Raw genomic sequence first — 19,083 nt, forward strand, 5'->3', positions numbered from 1 at the left:
TTGGGTGAGTGAGCAGATGCAAGGCAGATGCAGTACAATGTGGATAGATGTGAGATTATCCACTTTGGTGGCAAGAACAGGAAGGCAGATTATTATCTGAATGGTGTCAGATTAGGAGAAGGGGAGGTGCAACGAGACCTGGGTGTGCTTGCACATTAGTCACTGAAAGTAAGCATGCAGGTACAGCAGGCAGTAAAGAAAGCTAATGGCATGTTGGCCTTCATTGCAAGAGCATCTGAGTTTAGGAGCAAAGAGATCCTACTGCAATTGTACAAGGCCCTGGTGAGACCATACCCGGAGTATTATATACAGTTTAGAGATGCAGCGCGGAAATAGGACCTTCGGCCCACCGAGTCCACGCCAACCTGCGATCCCCACACATTAACACTAGCCGACACACACGAGGGACAATTTACAATGATACCAAGCCAATTAGCCTACAAACCGGTACGTCTTTAGAGTGTGAGAGGAAACCTGAGCTCTCGGAGAAAACCCACGCAGGTCATGGGGAGAGCGTACAAACTCAGTTCAGACAGCACCCGTAGTCTGCATCGAACCTGGGTCTCTGGCGCTGTGAGGCAGCAACTCTACCGCTGCGCTACCTCGCTGCCCTCGTGTTGCTATGATCTTCAAGATAATCAGGATTGTGTTTATGATTGACACCTTTAAATGCATGGTGGATACTCCCTCATACCTAAAAGATGCTACATTGAAAGTGTTTTGTTACAGATAGAAAGTAAAATGAAATAAGGATTGATTTCACAACAGCCATAACTCAAATCCATCATTTGACTAACGAATGCACTGAGTCATCCAAGGATTATTCTTAAACCTGAATCCTTTGTAAAATAATCCTTTGAAATGAAATGAATTCATTGAAGCATCTGACTGGAAAGACAGAACAATGTTCTGCTGAAGAAGACTACTTATTCATTAAGCCCAAGATTCAGCTCAGTACCTTTTCATTAATTACCACAAGAGTGGCATTTCCTTTCTATTAATAGTATTGAAGTATCTGTGTTAAACAATGGTAAGCAACATTATTCATTCTTTATTGCACAGTTCTGAGTCAATCTGAAAAGCAGATGGACAGGGACTACTGTACCTTGGTCATTAGCCATTTTGTCAGGGTGTTCAACTGTAAGAAAAGACAACATTATTAGATTGTGACAACTTCAGGGAAAGGCCTCCATGTGGAACTAACCTGAGGTGAATCAAAAGTTGGCAGAACTTTAACTTTGTAACTAACTAGAAGGGAGTAGGAGCAATTTTCCATTTGCACTCCCATTTAACTCTTGAGAAAAAATGCAGTCAGTCACAGAAAATGAATATCTCTTGGCTCACATAAAGGGTGCAACAACGAGGTCTGGGATAAAAATAACTGGACTACTGGATAAAACCCTGAGGTTCACAAAACAAAAGTAAATAAAAACAACCTACAAAACAAATTATTTTTAAATAACAATTCCCATGTCGATACTAATGCATTCTGCAGATTTGCTTTTTTCTGCATTAATTTGAATGCTTTTAAATGGAATATGTTATATTCAGATGTAGCATCTGGGTAAATGGAGTATGTGGAAATGAAGGATATCTTGATAGGGTGAGATGAAGATATGAGCAGGTTTAAAATGTTATGCCAACATCTTTGAGAACTTCATCGCAAACTAAATTCACTTAGAATATTTGCAGTAGTAAGAGATGAGACGCTTGCTCTAATTAACTGTAGTTAAAAGTCGGTCCATAAGATTAAAAATAAAGTGCTGGAGGAACTCAGTGCTTCAGGGAGCATAAATGGAGGGAATAGGGCAAACAATGTTTCGGGTCAGGACCTTTCTTCAGATTGTAGAAACAAGGAACTGCAGGTGCTAGTTTAGAGGAAAGGACACAAAGTGCTGGAGTAACTCAGCGAGCCAGGCAGCATCTCTGGAGAACAGGGATCGGTGACATTTCAGGTTGGAGCATGGAGAGGTGACCTATCGGGTCTGAAGAAGGGTCCAGATCAGAAACACCACCTATCCATGTCCTCCAGAGGTGCTGCCTGTCCTGCTGAGTTATTTCCACACTTTGTGCCCCTTCTTCAGACTGATGATGTACAGGGGAGATTGCTGTAGTGAGGTGAGGGGAAGGAATGAAACAAGTGCAAGGGCTAGGCAGATTCAGGTGAGGAAAGATTGATTCACAGACGAATCAGCTGAGGGAAAGATGAATGGAGATAGTAACAGTGGCTGAAAATGTTTAGTGGAGAAGACAAAAGGGTGCAGATGGCGGAATCTCAAAAGCAAAGGGTGGTGGGAGAATGGAACAAGCTGCCTGAGGAGGTGGTTGGGGCAGGGACCATCCAAACTTTTAAGGAACAGTTAGACAGGTACACGGATTGGACAGGTTTGGAGGGATATGGACCAAGCACAGGCAGGAAGGCTAGTGTAGCTGACACATGCTGGAAAACATAGAAACATAGAAAATAGGTGCAGGAGTAGGCCATTCGGCCCTTCGAGCCTGCACCGCCATTCAATATGATCATGGCTGATCATCCAACTCAGTATCCCATCCCTGCCTTCTCTCCATACCACCTGATCCCTTTAGCCACAAGGGCCACATCTAACTCCCTCTTAAATATATCCAATGAACTGGCCTCAACTACCTTCTGTGGCAGAGAATTCCACAGATTCACCACACTCTGTGTAAAAAATGATTTTCTCACCTAAAAGACTTCCCTCTTATCCTTAAACTGTGACCCCTAGTTCTGGAAGTTGGGAATAAGGGGCTGTTTCCACGCTGTATCACTCTATGACTCTAAGAAGATGGCGAGTGAAATGTATGATGTGTCAGAATGAGGAAGGAGAAGATGGTGAGTGAAAGAGAGTGGGGGTGGGGAGGAAATGGAGACCTAGAGTAGGGAGAGGTGAAGGACGAGCAAATGTAGAAGATAGAGGAGGGGAAATGAATTGTATAATGTGGCACAGGGGAGTAGAAAGAAAAGTGTGCGTAGGGGGGGGGTGGTTGGTAGGGGACTGGGTACCTGGGAAGGCAAGTTGGGGTTGCCTGAAATTGAGAATTCAGTGTTTGTGCCACTGGGTGTAAGCTACCCAAGCGGAATATGAGGTGTTGTTCTTCCAGTTTGCGTATGGTCTCACCATATTCACATGCTGACCTGTCCAACCTCTGCCCCCTCCATTGCCAGACTCTGAATATTTGCTGCAGCCTCTCTAGCTTATCCTGAAGTTAACTATCCATACACATGCATACAAAAGTGGATGAATCGTGTGCTCAGAAAAGTCAAAAGCAATCAATTCTTTTATCAATTTATATGGTGCCATTTCTACCTGCGTATGATAAATAAAGAGCAATAAATGAGTAGTAGAATGCTTGGATGATTTTGCAAAAGAAAGTATCAAAATATGTTGTTCTTTCTGTCACAAATCATGGTGAAAGGAAGCTCCATTGCCTTCCAATATGAGTTTCTCTTTAGGAATTCTATGTCGGTAGCAACTAGAAGCTTCTCTGTATTGGGTTTTTAAGATGCTTTTGAAAGATGCTTTTGAAAGATATTGTCTGAAGATCGTGTAGAAAGGAACTGTAGATGCTGGTTTAAACGGGAAATAGACACAAAAAGCTGGAGTAACTCAGCGGGGCAGACTTGGTCATCTTCAGACTGAAGAAGGGTCTCGACCCGAAACGTCATCCATTCCTTCTCTCCAGAGATGCTGCCTGTTCCTCTGACTTACTCCAGCTTTTTGTGTCTATCTTTTGTCTGAAGAACTTGCAGAATATTCTAAATACAGTGCACTAACTTGGGTTCTTTCAATTCAAAGCACAACATTCACATCACTTCAATAGCAGCCCAGAATTATACATTTTGACTGTGAGCAATGGGAACCTAACCTTTGGGTGTCTTGAATGGAATCGGATCAGACAGGGGTCCCAGGCCCTTGACGTTTCTTCCTTGGATCCGGAAATAATAGAGAGTGTCCAAATTGAGATCCAGAATCTGGTGGGTCAGTCTATCACCACTGACTAACTCCATTATCCACTCATCAATCGGAGCATTCTTCTCCACTGTATAAAACAACGAATACCCTGAAGATAAAGGAGAACATAATTAGGATTATTTGCTGACAGCGTTGCAACAATGCATTAACATGATGAAGTCACTCCCTTCCTTCTTGTGAAGGAAGTGTTTATATTGTACAATATCAGTGCACCACCATACACTATCCCTTCTGTACTGCTGAATTGCATTAATATAAAAGGCAGAGATGTAGGTCAGTCAACCCATAGACCTGCTCCACCAATCAATAACCCGATTGCTAATCTAATCTAGGCTTTAAAACACTCCCATTCTTTCACTACACTCTTTGACACCATGTTCAAATATCTGTCAATCTCGGCATTGATTGTATTCAATCACCCACTCCTATGGCTTCCAGGGGTAGATAATTCTAATGATTCACATCACTCTGAAAGAAGATATTCATGGAGCACAAAAAATGTACAGCACAAGAACAGGTCTTTCAGTTCACAATGTCTGCGCCAAACATGATGACAAGACCAACACTTATCTGCTTTGCACATAATTCATATCCCTGTCCTTATCTATCCATCTATATACTACTAAAACTCACATCTTGTTTGTTTGTTTGTTGGTGCTTGAAACTCTGCAAAAATGGTACACGATAGTGCTACAATTTTAGGCCCACCTTTCTCACCATTGTTCTGTGATGTGTAGTAGCACGTTTTGTTCAGATTAATGTTATATTTTACAAGTTATTGGCATTTAAAACCCGCCCCCACTTGCCGATCACGCCTGCTTGGTTGGGGGAGGCCTGTCAGTCCCACGCATGCGCAGTGGGCCAGGTATCCACGCCTGCGCAGTTGGGGCCTTTGCAGATTTTCAGATCGACATTTTTCTCCCCTTTCGTCTGTACTTGCCTGGCCTCACAACGGGACCCAACGGCTCTATGGGTAAGTTTTGTTCCATTTTACAAACGCCTCCAGGGACCCTCTCTTCACTTTATTAACTTTAACTTAATTTCTGCCGTCAACGGCACAACTTTGAACGCAGCAGTCGCGCCTGTGCAGTGCGGGTCCATCAGGCCGCACACCCGCAGTTTGGTGAAATATTGCGTTGGGAGAACGGGACCCAACGGGTCCGCACTTGGTCTAGTGCCTATCCAAAAGTCTCTTAAGTGCCACTAACGTACCTGCCTAAACCATCACCCAAGGCAGCTTGTCCCAGGCACTCACCACTTTTAGTGTAAAAATAATTGCCCTACACATATCCTTTAAACTTTGCCCCTCTCACTGTAAAGCTATTCCATCTAGTATGTGATTTTTCATCTGTCTACTCTATCTATACCTTGCATAATTTTATATACTTCATTCAAGACTATCTGCAACCTCCGTCATTACAGAGAAAACAATCCAAGAATGTCCAACCTTCAGCTGTAGCTAATATTTTCTAATCCAGGCATCATTCTGGTAAACCTACACTGCACCCTTTCCAAAGTCTTTATATCCCTCCTGTAATGGGGTGATCAGAACTGTATGCAATACTCCACCAGATGCAGCTAACCAAAGTCCTATGGAGCTGCATCATGACTATTCCTCCTCATCTCTGCCTGAAATATGCCACCTCTTATTCTGAAACTGTTCCCTCCATTTCTAGATACTCCCACCAGGAAAGTATTTTCTCAGCAGCAACATTGTAAAATTCCCTCAGAATGTCATGTGTCTTTCCATGTTCTCTTCTTATTCCTAACTTTGCATGATCATATGCCCAACCTGTTCCATGTTTCTTCTTACACCCACCCTTCCATCCCAGGAATCAACCTAGTGAGCCTTCTCTGTGCTGTCTTCAGTGCAAGCACATACTTCCTTAAATATGGAGCCATTCTATGAACGCTCCTTAAAATTATTTGTGACTATTCAATTTGTCCAATTGCTATGGCAACTAAAATTTCTTAAAGAAAGGAAGAGGATGTGGGTTAAATTCTGGTTGCGTCTCTGATAGTAAAAAGGTGAATAGGGTTGGGGAAGGAATCGCAGCCACTAGGCCAAGAAAACTGAAGGTTTTACCACCCAATAGAAACATAGAAACAGAGAAATTAAGTGCAGGAGTAGGTCATTCGGCCCTTCGAGCCTGCACCGCCATTCAATATTATCATGGCTGATCATCCAACTCAGTATCCTGTACCTGCCTTCTCTCCACACCCCCTGATCCCTTTAGCCACAAGGGCCACATCTAACTCCCTCTTAAATATAGCCAATGAACTGGCCTCAACTACCTTCTGTGGCAGAGAATTCCAGAGATTCACCACTCTCTGTGTGAAAAATGTTTTTCTCATCTCGGTCCTAAAAGATTTCCCCCTTATCCTTAAACTGTGACCCCTTGTTCTGGACTTCCCCAACATCGGGAACAATCTTCCTGCATCTAGCCTGTCCAACCCCTTAAGAATTTTGTAAGTTTCTATAAGATCCCCCCACAATCTTCTAAATTCTAGCGTGTACAATGATAGACTAATAGACAGCAAGGCACTGCAGAGGACCCCGGAGCTGAAATACCAAATAGCATAAATAGTCGATACAGACTAGATAGAGGGGATTAAAGGAGTAGACGAGTCCAATGTGAACGGGAATTAATAAATGAGGTCCAGAATGCACTTATTGAAAATTAATGGAAAATAATAGGCATTTGGGAGTTAACGACAACATATCAGGATGATTCAAGTCTTTGTGTGTAGGAAAGAACTGCAGGTGCTGGTTTAAATCAAAGATAGACACAAAATGCTGGAGTAACTCAGCATCTCTGGTGAGGAATAGGTGATGTTTCAGGTCGAGACCCTTCTTCAAACTGTAGATATGCCGCCTGACCCGCTGAGTTACTCCAGCATTTTGTGCTTATCTTTGATTCAAGTCTTTGTTTTAGTGGAAGTGAAGTGTTTCTGATCATTATAGGAGATTACATATTTAGTTTATGATGAATTACAGATCTAATGGATGTATTACAATAGACCTTTACACTCCTGAACTGGAGAGAAGTAAAATACTGTTCAGGTCATTGTCTGGTGATTTCCATTGGAATGTGTTTTTTTGTAGACTTCATGTGAAGGCTGGATTATTTGACAGTCTCAAACCAAAGCTGTGATAATGCGCCTCTCTTATCACCTATGATCATATGTGAATAATGGCTACATGACAAGGTATAAGAAGTCCATCCTTGAAGCCATTACCCAGTAAGTGGAGAGAAAGCCAGAGGCAATTTTTAAAGTCACAATAATGTCAAACAAAGACTTTAAATGGCATTGCATAACACGAGAATACAACCTAAGCAGTTTATACCTGTCAGTTCCATTTTACAGCCTTCAAATATCATTGAACTATTTATCTCTGGCTGACTATCACTCACTCTGTTAACCAGTGCACCACATGTTGATGTGTAGTGATAGCCACAGCAGAGGATTAATGATTGTACCCTGATCATTGAGATTTGACAATACAGTGGACTGTACAGTAATGGGGCTGTCCCACTGTACGAGCTAATTCAAGTGTTCACCCGAGTTTCCCCTGCTTCAAACTCGGAGAATTACGGTAACAGCCGCTCGTAGGTACTTGGAGCTCTCGTGGACATTTTTCAACATGTTGAAAAAACTTCACGAGTCTTCCCGAGCTTACCGCGTTTCCCGAGTACCTGCTGTGAGCGTTACGAGCCGCTAAGAGACGTCCCGAGCTCCGACGTATCCGCTACGTTCATTCTACGTGCTTGCTACGAGTTTGATTTTTTTTTAAACTTGGGAGAGCTCATGAATTACCTTGTACAGTGGGACAGGTCCTCTATACAATCATCAGTAGAAATTCTATACTTTTATCAGGTCTCGCCTGAGCCTCTGGCATCCCAGAGAAAACAATCCAAATCTGTCCTGTAGGGAATACCCTCTGATCCAGGCAACACTCTGGTAACACCTCTCCGGAAGTGGCGGCGCTGTGATACAGCTGCGGCTCGCCTGCAGTCTGTCTGTTTTTACTTTTTATGTTGGTTTTTTTTTGTCTAGTTTAGTAATTTTTTTGGTTATTAGGTGGTGTTATGTGTGTGGGGGGAGGGTGAAACAGAGCTTTCTGTCTCTCCCTTCGGGGGAATGCGACTTTTTGTCGTATCCCCCTTCTCTTCCCCCCGTCTGCGCTGAGGCCTAATGGCGGAGCTGGCGGCCTCCAACCTGCGACCGACCTCGAGGGTCCGGAGGTAGAGCCAGCCAGGACTCACCAACGCAAGGCTGGCCGACTTCGAGCTGTGGCGGCGTCCGGGTAGCGGCACGACTCGGCGCTCCGGTGAGGGAGGACGGTGCGGGGCTGAGACACTCCTGTGTGGCCGGCACGGCTACCGACTGGAAGGCGCTCCCGTGTGAGCAGCCCGGTGCGGGGCTGAGACGCTGCCGTGTGGGCGGACCGGCTCCCGGCTGGAAGGTGCTTCCGTGGGGGCAGCCCGGTGCGGGGCTGAGACGCTGCCTTGTGGGCGGCCCGGTGCGGAGCGGAGACGGTGCTACAGCGGCTGAGGCGGCGGCGACCTGGATCCGGGGCTCGGCCGCGGGCCAATGGAGGACAATGTCGGGAGCTCGCAGGTCACAGGCTGGTGCCTGTTTTCCGGAGTACCCGTTGCAACAGCTGCGGGCAGCTTCGACCACCCCCCGAGCCGCGGAGCTTGAACCGCGGGACTGATGCCATCGCCCGGTGGGGTATCGCCTCGGCGCAGAGGGAGAAGAGGAGGGAAGAGACAGTAACTCTAAGACTTTTGCCTCCATCACAGTGAGGAGGTGTTTGGTGAACTCACTGTGGTGGATGTTAATTTGTGTTTATTGTGTTTTGTTATTATTACATGTATGGCTGCAGGCAACAGCATTTCGTTCAGACCGAAAGGTCTGAATGACAAATAAAGGATTCAATTCAATTCAATTCAATTCAACACTCCTCTGCACCCTTTCCAAAGCCTCCACATCCTTTCCCATAATGGGGCAATCAGAACTGTTGGCAAGACTCCAAATGCGACTTAATTAGCGTCTGATAAAGCTACAGCATGACTTCCTGACTCTTAGGTTGGTGGTTGAGGGGAGACTTGACAGAAGTAAATAAAATTATGAGATACATAGATAGGATAGACAGTCAGAACCTTTACCCCAAGGTGGAAATGTCCAACACTGCAGGGCTCACCTACAAGCTGAGAGGGAGAAGGTTTAATGGAGATGTGCGGTGTAAGTTTTTTTACACAGAGAGTTGTATGAGCCTGGAACATACTGCCAAGGGTGGTGGTGGAAGCATATAGGAGAGAGGAGTTTGAGAGGATTTTCGATAAGCACATGGGTGTGCAGAGACTAAAGGGTTATGGATCATGTACAGGTAGATGAAATCAGTTTTAATTAGCTTCATGTTTGGCACAAACATTGTGGGCCCGATGGGCACATTCCTATCTATCCTACCCAATGCCCCAAACAATGAAACAATGCCCCATATCATATGCCTTTGTTACTACCCAATCTATTTGTGTATTGCCATCACCAAAGACCCACACCATCCTGGTCACACACTAATTTCTCAGGATTTGGTCACACACTCATTTCACCGTTGCCATCGGGAAGAAGGTACAGGAACCTGAAATCTGTAAGATCCAGGTTCGGGAACAGATTCTTCCCCACAGCCATCAGACTATTAAATACAACATCAATTAAGCTCTGAACAATAACAGTCTATTATTATTATTGCACTATATCTGTTTATTTATTGTGTATATATGGTCTATGGTCTATAGACACACCAAATTTTTATCTTCCGTTCTTGTATTATGTTTACATATTCTGTTGTGCTGCAGCAAGTAAGAATTTTATTGTCCTATCTGGGACACATGACAATAAAACTCTGTTGACTCTTGTTGCCATTTTCAAGGAGTTATGGACTTAAACAACTTCAGCTCAGTTCAGTTCAGTTTCAGTTTAGTCTATTGCCACAAAAAAGCTTTTTGTTACCCCAAGATCGTTCAGTGCATCTATGCTGTAATATGTGAATGAGTCTCTGAAATATGTTTTCCTGAAATGAAACATAAGAGGGCATTTCAAGATCAAGCATCTCTCCTTAGTTTGCCATCGAGTAATCTAGAAATGAATGTATAAAATCATGAGAGGAATAGATCGGGTAGATGCACACAATCGCTTGCCCAGAGTAGGGGAATCGAGGACCAGAGGACATAGGTTCAAGGTGAAGGGGAAAAGATTTAATAGGAATCTGAGGGGTAACCTTTTCACACAAACGGTGGTGTGTGTATGGAACAAGCTGCCAGAGGAGGTAGTTGACGCTGGGACTATCCCAACATTTAAGAAACAGTTAGACAGCTACTTGGATAGGACAAGTTTGGAGTGATATGGACCAAGCGCAGGCTGGTGGGACAGGTGTAGTTGGGACATGTTGGCCGGTGTGGGCAAGTTGGGATGAAGGGCCTGTTTCCACACTGTATCACTCTATGACTCTATGATTCGTAGCATGGTGGCCTTAGAATCCAGCCAGCTCCGAATCCACTGAACCAGAGTGGAAGCAAGCAGTCCTCAATCCTGAAGGATTGTCTATGAAGGCGAGATGATCTGCTTGGGCAGCACGGTGGTGCAGCGATAGAGTCGCTGCCTGAAGGGCCTGTCCCACTTAGGCAATTTTTTCGGCGACTACAGGTGACTAGGCTATGGCCACATGGTCGCGGTGTGACGCCTGTATGGTCGAGAGTAGTCTCCTCAAGTTGCCTAAAGAGTCGTAACTTTTTTCTGGTTGGCGGCTTTGGGCTTGACGTAGCTTGTCTTCTCCTGTCGTAGGTACTGTTGTAGGTTGTCGCCAGGATAACGCAGGTTGTCGGCAGGTGATGGTGGTTGTTGCCGGGTGCTGACTTCGGTGAATTCCATTGGCGACTACCTATGTCAACCTACGCCAACCAGCGACAGGTACTAGCGACTGAATTGTCTTCAGTTGTCGCTGACAGGGTCGTTGCTTGTCGTAGCTTGTCGTGGGTGGACGTAGGTTGACTTTGGTTGTCGTAGGTTGTCGCCTGTGTGGTGGTAGGTTGGTATGTAGGTGTGGTCATAGGTGGACGTCCTAATGGGTCGCCGGTTGTCAGTAGCTTGCCGTAGCTTGACGTTGACTAGGTGGTAGGTTGTCATAGCTTGTCGTAGACATTGTTGTAGGCGGTGGTCCAGTCGCTGCTTTTTTCGACAACCTGCTACAACTGTGATAGTTGCCGGCAGTCGCCAAAAAAATGGCCAAAGTGGGACAGGCCCTTTACAGCGCCAGAGACCCGGGTTCGAACCTGATTACAGGTGCTGTCTGCATAGAGTTTGTACGTTCTCCCTGTGACCACATAGGTTGCTTTTCAGGTGCTCCAATTACGTCCCACATTCCAAAGACATGCAGGTTTGTAGATTATTTGGTTTCTGTAAATTATCCCTAGTGTATAGGATAGAACTAGTGTACGGGGTGATTGTTGGCTGGCATGGACTCAGTGGGCCGAAGGGCCTGTTTTCACGCTCTATCACTAAACTAAGCTAAAACTCTAAATACTCTACTTCAGTTATGTCCATTATTACTCGGATAATTTGTTCAGTTTTGGGCTTGAAATGGTCAGTTTACCAAGCCTTTATGACCTTTTGGGTGGTGGGTATATGGAATGAGCTGCCAGAGGAGATATGTGAGGCAGGTACTAACACAACATTTTAAAGGACATTTGGACAGGTACATGGATAGGAAAGGTTTAGAGGGATATTGGGCCAAATACAGGCAGGTGGGACTAGTGTCGATGGGACATCTTGGTCAGAATGGGCAAGTTGGGCCGAAGGGCCTGTTTCCATGCAGTATGATTCTATGACTATGACTCTAATTTCAGATTTCCACTATTTCCTATATGAAAGATTTTTTCCTGACATCACCTCTGAACAGCCCAGCTCTCATTTAAAGAATATAATTATTTTATTTGATCTCCCTCAGCACAGGAAATGATATTTCTCCATCTTATCAGCTCCTTTAATCATGTTAAACAAATCAGTCACTTTATCCTTTAAACTTCTAACTCGATGGAATAAAAGTCTAGCCTGTTCAACGTATTTTAAGATTTTTTTGTTACATTGACATTATTCTGGTGAACTCTGGCAAGACTGCATGTGAACTCCAGAATATCATTAGTGTTTTTAATTGGTTTCTGTACCTGCCCGCTAATTTTTAATGATTTTCATATTGAACCCTTAAAACCCTTTAGTACTCCATAGTGTCTGACTTCTCCCCTTTCAGAACATTAAAATGCATAACTTCAAACTTCAAGCAAGTGTAAAAATAACTATGTTTCAAACTGTGCAGTGAAGTCCTTGTAATTGGATTATGTTATTTAATCCATGAGTTGGATCTGAGACTTAACTCAAAGTGCTGGAGTAACTCAATGGATCAGGCAGCATCTCTGGGGGACATGGGTTGGTGATGGTTCAAGTTGGGATCCATCTTCAGATTGATTGGGAGAAGAAAGCTGGAAAAGAGGTTTGGGCAGGACAAAGCCTGGGAACTTTGTCTGCAACTCTTTGGCTCGCTCATCCTTTCCCCTCCAAACCACCCCCTACCCAAGTACTTTCCCCCTAAAACCACAGGAGATGTAACACTTGTACCAACACTTCCTCCCTCATCTCCATCCAAGGACTCCAGCAGCTCACATGCTCCTCCTCTAACCTCATCTATTGCATTCGGTGTTCTCCATGTAGCCTCCTGTACATGAGTGAGACCAAGGCCTGCTGGATCATCCATATTAAACTACCCGTCCCTTTCCCATACCAGCCTTTCTGTCCTGGGCCTCCTCTGTTGCCAGAGTGAGCCTACATGCAAACTGGAAGAACAATATTTCATATTCCGTAAGGGTAGCTTTCAACCCTTCGGAATGAACATTGAATTTTCCAATTTTAGTTCGTGCTCCACTTTTCTTCTCCCCTCTCTTTCCCCAGTGCACACCCATTTCTCTCACTATCCTGACCATTTTTTCGCCGCTACCCATCCCTTTCTACCTATATCCCTCCCTCTGGCTTTATTTTTCACTCGTCTTCTTTCCTAACCTGACAGCTTTCTGCTTTTCTGTTTCTTTTCTGTCTTCTTTTCTCTCGCAAATTATCTTTTGTCACCCTTGTGTATCGTTGGCATCTCAATGATTCAATGACTCTTTATTGACACATGTACCTAGATACAGTACAATGCTTTGTTTTGCATGCAATCGGATAAAATCACACAACAGGCCTCGCCTAGGCGGTACATAAGAGACAGCACGTTTCTGGCACTGACAAATTAGAAAAGGTCACTGGACAGTCCTTTGTCCACCTCTCTAGCCCTTGTCCACCCATTGGCCAAACATATTCCACCAATCACTTGCCAGTCTTTGTCGTGCCACCAGCTCTCTTGCTCCTACTACCTGAAGTCTGAAGAAGGATCCCAACCCAAAACATCACCTATCCATGTCTTCCAGCGATGCTGCCTGACCCACTGAGATACTCCAGCACTTCTACACAAGGATCCAGCATCTGTATTTTCTTGTGTCTCCTGCGACTTAACTCCATGTGTTTGGATTCCTCCTCAATTCCTAAGGTTAGCAAAAATAATTATCAAGCCAGATTTAATTCTGACAATTGACCTGTGTGTGGAGGCGACTTCCAAATTTCTGCTACTGATCTGAAAATTTGAAATGTTTTGTACCTTCACGTCTTATTTTTGGACAGTAGTCTCTGTACTTAAATTCTGAATGCAGCTAAAATAGTTATTCTCCATCTATCCTTTGGTTCCCTTTATATTCTGTAAAACTCTTGTGGAACCTTAAACAGCAGGCATCAAACTATTGTCTGTACTGCCCCTTATTTTCAGTTACCATTCTGGAAAACCTACGTATGCTGGGCACACTCTCAGGCTTGGGTAGAAACTAGGCATCGTTTGAGTATTCTTATGATTGAATAACAGAACGAAGAATATTCAATTTTGTTAGACCATGCTCAACCTGAAAAACATCTCAAACAATATTTAATTTTCTAGGTATCCATGTAATACTGGTGTTAAGTCAACCATATGGTGTTCTGCATTTGCCGGAGGAACTTAATCAGAAATATTGTGGTTCCCATTGCAGTCTAATCAATGGCTTCATTTACTTTAGAGATACAGTGTGGAAACAGACCCTTCATCCCACTGAGTCCATGCCAACCAGCGATCCCCGTACACTAGCACTATCCTACACACTTGGGACAATTTCCAATGTTTTTACCAAAGCCAATTAACCTACAAACCTGTATGTCTTTGATCAGCATCCTGTCGCAAAATGGTTAACATAATCCTTTAAACTGAGGACTTTTACATTGATTCAAGAAAGCAGGAATTCTCCTTCCAGATCCATAGGATAAATCTGGATTACTGATTCTGGTTTGAGACCTCCTCTTCTCCCCGTCCAGCTGTATTGAGCTGTGTTAACCATCTTGCCGGTCCAATTTGGCGCTCTTCCAAGTGTTCTCAAGGAACAACCTGTTTTGAACTTGTTGTTTGGCCTAGGTCTCTATTTGGGGGTGATCCTTGAGCTTCTAGTATGATCTTATTTCAGGATTAAAGAGAAACCTAAACAAATATCTCTTCCCCATATGTCAACAGCTTTGGAAAGTGAACCAGTGAATTGGGAAGATAAATTAAGAAGCAGCATTTAACCATTACATGATACCTGACATAGTAAAATGCTTATCAATTTTAATTTATTTAATTCCAGGGGAAATCAGTTCTGATTCACTAAGCAAAAGACCCATCGGTGAGGAGAGCAACATTTGAGTTTTCAGGGATGGTTCAATCTGAAAAATCGAGCAATACTGAAAACAATATTTTTAAAAAACTGAATTTTAATTTAATAATTAAATATGGTTTTTATTAACTATGAGAATGAATGGGAATAGATATGATTCAGTTGCTAATGGCCTTACATAATTTTAATGTAATGGGAATTGGATTGTGCACCTGAATTGTATCGTGAAAGATTTCTTAGAAATGAAGTTGCCATTTACCTGTAATTTTTCCATTGGCTTCCAAGGGTGGTTGCCAGCTAATGATGATGGCTCGAGGCTTTCCTTCTCTGCTAATAACAGTCAGGTCCTTTGGGGCTGAGGTAGGAGCTATTATCCAAGTGCAGAGTAGAGGGGAGGAAAGAGAAAGCAGTGTTATATTAATTATGGATCGTTAGTGCTGAAAATTGATGACGATACTGGCAAGGCCAAGTGAAATGAGTCATGAATCTAAGCAGAACACTTCCAAATCTTAATCTGTGGGTACACCATACCCCATTTGGATCCTGGCAATGGGTACCTTCTTAATAAAGGCCAGGTTTTGTTCACTACAAAGTGAACCTTTGCTCAGCGACTGAAGCATTCCCCTGCATCAACTGGATTGTTTGAATAATCTGTTCACTGACATAATCTTGAGCTGAAACAAATTTGCTCAAAATTGGCATGGGTCCAGGCAGGAACACCAAAATGTTGTCATCATTCTTCAAAGTGATTTTACTTATGCCTCTGTTGACAGCCTAAGAGTACAATGCAGAAGCAGTGTGGAGATCTAACAAATTGGGCCAAGATGCAGATCGAGTTGTACAAACTGTACAGTTGTCAAAAGAAGTCAAAGAATGAGATATTTCTCCAGTGGCTCTGCAGTTTTATTTTAGTGGGTAACTAAGACTCTTACGCCAAGGGGTCATTGCATGGTGCAAAACTGTGATAGGTTACTGCATTTATTTCAGCTTATACAGCAGCTGCTTCACAATTAGTATCAACAGTCTTCTCAGGATAAGGACGGGTAAATCATCTAACTACGTTTGCAGCTCTAGATCACGACTGTCAACTCTGTTGAAGGTTTTCACACATGGATCTGGAACAGAATGGATTAACTACAATGATGTCAGTAATTCAACCGTTACGGAGGCTTACATTCTCAACAACAATTCCTTGGATGAAACACGGAGAGATAGCCATGCAACAATACCCCTGCACAGTGTTGCTGCGTTCACTGGAACACTGGTTGACTGCCCTCAATCCAGCTAAAAGTAATGTATAGCAGGCGGACAACACAGAAAACATCAAAATGTCAAAGAATCATGCAGCATGAGACGCCCATTGTGTATGTGCCATGTCCTTCACAGAGCTGCTATCTCAGTATTTTGCCTTTTTTGCTATGCTTTTGGAAACATTTTTTCAGCAAGTTTATATTCGACTTCCTCAGCAAAGTCACCATTAAATTTTTTTTCATCATATATTTGGACAGTTCATTTGACCTCACAACAATGGTAAGTAGAATCATATGGAATATAAAACACAGAAACTAGCCATTTGCGCAGAGTCTAGGCTCACCTTAATACGCAATGCATAGAAACATAGAAACATAGAAAATAGGTGCAGGAGTAGGCCATTCCGCCCTTCGAGCCTGCACCGCCATTCAATATGATCATGGCTGATCATCCAACTCAGTATCCTGTACCTGCCTTCTCTCCATACCCCCTGATCCCTTTAGCCACAAGGGCCACATCTAACTCCCTCTTAAATATAGCCAATGAACTGGCCACAACTACCTTCTGTGGCAGAGAATTCCAGAGATTCACCACTCTCTGTGTGAAAAATGTTTTTCTCATCTCGGTCCTAAAAGATTTCCCCCTTATCCTTAAACTGTGACCCCTTGTTCTGGACTTCCCCAACATCGGGAACAATCTTCCTGCATCTAGCCTGTCCAACCCCTTAAGAATTTTGTAAGTTTCTATAAGATCCCCTCTCAATCTTCTAAATTCTAGCGAGTACAAGCCGAGTCTATCCAGTCTATCCAGTCCTGACATCCCAGGAATCAGTCTGGTGAACCTTCTCTGTACTCCCTCTATGGCAAGAATGTCTTTCCTCAGATTAGGAGACCATAACTGTACGCAATGCTCCAGGTGTGGTCTCACCAAGACCCTGTACAACTGCAGTAGAACCTCCCTGCTCCTATACTCAAATCCTTTTGCTAAGAATGCTAACATACCATTCGCTTTCTTCACTGCCTGCTGCACCTGCATGCCTACTTTTAATGACTGGTGTACCATGACACCCAGGTCTCGTTGCATCTCCCCTTTTCCTAATCGGCCACCATTCAGATAGTATGGTCATACTCTTTCCATCATTCCTTGCCCAATGATATTTGTATAACCTAATCACTTCCCCCTCACAAACATATTTAATTCTCAGCTAACTTGTCCCCAGCATTTCTTTCAGGGGTGATTCCCACATTCTCGCAATTAGTAAAGAAATTAGTTCTAAATTCACTGATAAATTCAGTAGCTGATTATTTTATACTGATGGCTTTAAGTTCCCAGAATTAAAAAACAATATGTCCAACCTACATAAACCTTATTTAATCGTAAAGGTCTCTGTTGGATCACTTCTTGGCCAAGTTGATTGGTATATTTAATATTTTGCTACTTATTTATTTTAAATGTTCTATTTTACTGTGTAGCATCTCTCATCTAATTTTCAGCGCCCACGTCAAGTTGGCCAATAGGTCATAGTGTCATAGTCATAGTGATACAGAGTGGAAACAGGCCATTCAGCCCATCTTCCCCACACCAGCCAACATGTCCCAGCTATACTAGTCCCACCTGCCTGCGCTTGGTCCATATCCCTCCAAACTTGTCCTAGCCATGTACCTGTCTAACTGTTTCTTAAACGTTGGGATAGTCCCAGCCTCAACTAACTCTTCCATACACCCACCACCCTTTGTGTGATAACGTTACCCCTCAGATTCCTATTAAATCTTTTCCCCTTCACCTTGAACCTATGTCCTCTGGTCCTCGATTCCCCTACTCTGGGCAAGAGATTCTGTGCATCTAACCGACCTATTCCTCATGATTTTATACACCTCCATAAGCACCCCTCATCCTCCTGCGCTCCAAGGATAGAGACCCACCCCTATAGCTCAGACCCGCTCGTCCTGGCTACATCCTCGGTTCTGATGTTGGACTCTTCCTTGTGCTTAGTAGTGGGACAGTGATGCTCTGAAGAAAGTGCATTCTATAACACGCTGCCTGTGTGGGTGGTGGAAGTAAGTGCTCAAGTGCCTGGATGAAACCTTGATTTGTTTTTATTCATTCAAGGGATGTGGGCTTCGCAGGCTAAGCCAGCATTTAATTGCCCATCCCTAATTACTAGGCAGTGATAAGTTGCCTTCTTGAACTGCTCCAGTCCTTCAGGTGTGTGTAGACACACAATGCTGTCAGCAATGTGATTCTAGGATATAACATCATTCCTTCACCCAGAGATGGTGAAGGATTGGTGATGAAGTTTCAAGTCAGGACGATGCATTGTTTGGAGGGCAAATTCCAGGTGGCGGTGTTTCTATGCCTTTATTGCATGGGTCCTTGTAACTGGTCAAGGAAGTTTGGACGGAGCAGTCGAAGGAGTCTTGGTGAATTTGTGCAGTGCATCCTGTCGTGCCATTGGTGTTGGTGGAGGAGTGAGTGGCTGGTTATCAAGCAGGCTGTGTTATACTGTATTGTGCTGATCTTGTTGATGTTGCACTCATCCAGGCAAATGGAGGCTGTGTGATCACAGTCCAGAATCAAGCCTTGCAGATGGTGGACTGAGCTTTGAGAGTGAGTAGGTGAGTTGCTCATCTCAGGATACTTAGCCTCTGACCTGGTCTTGCAGCCACATTGTGTACATGATTATTCCAGTTCAATATCTGGTCAAGGACAACTCCTGGGATTTTCATAATATCATTGAATGTTAGGGAGTGATAGGTGGCTTTTCTCCTTTTAGATACAGTCATTGTGCAGCACTTGTGTGAAATGAATGTTACTTAGCATCTGTCAGCCCAGGCCTGCATAAAATATTTTGCTCTCAAAATGTAGAAACAAAAGAAATGCAGGTGCTGGTCCTACTGATGTCAGGTCTTGCTGCATTTGGATGTGGACTCATTCATTATCCAAGGAGTCGTGAATAGTGCTGAATATTGTGCAATCATCATCGGACATCCCTACTTCTGACCTTATGATTGACTGAAGTT

At 43.7% G+C, this 19,083-nt stretch overlaps 1 protein-coding gene across 4 annotated transcripts in view; it reads right to left on the minus strand.

Annotated features, from left to right (window-relative positions):
• Nucleotides 1-19,083, minus strand: part of dcc (DCC netrin 1 receptor) — a 1,158,836-nt gene that overhangs the window by 98,382 nt on the left and 1,041,371 nt on the right. For all 4 annotated transcript variants that reach the window (XM_033033465.1, XM_033033449.1, XM_033033455.1 and 1 more), the window contains exons 19-21: nucleotides 15,072-15,179; nucleotides 3,886-4,080; nucleotides 1,106-1,138 (exon numbers count right to left, since the gene is read on the minus strand). In XM_033033465.1, the coding sequence (XP_032889356.1) occupies nucleotides 1,106-1,138; nucleotides 3,886-4,080; nucleotides 15,072-15,179 (336 nt within the window). The remainder of the gene's footprint in view (nucleotides 1-1,105; nucleotides 1,139-3,885; nucleotides 4,081-15,071; nucleotides 15,180-19,083) is intronic.

Source organism: Amblyraja radiata, chromosome 1 (genome assembly GCF_010909765.2).
Source record: "Amblyraja radiata isolate CabotCenter1 chromosome 1, sAmbRad1.1.pri, whole genome shotgun sequence".
In the NCBI taxonomy this organism is placed as follows: domain Eukaryota; kingdom Metazoa; phylum Chordata; class Chondrichthyes; order Rajiformes; family Rajidae; genus Amblyraja; species Amblyraja radiata.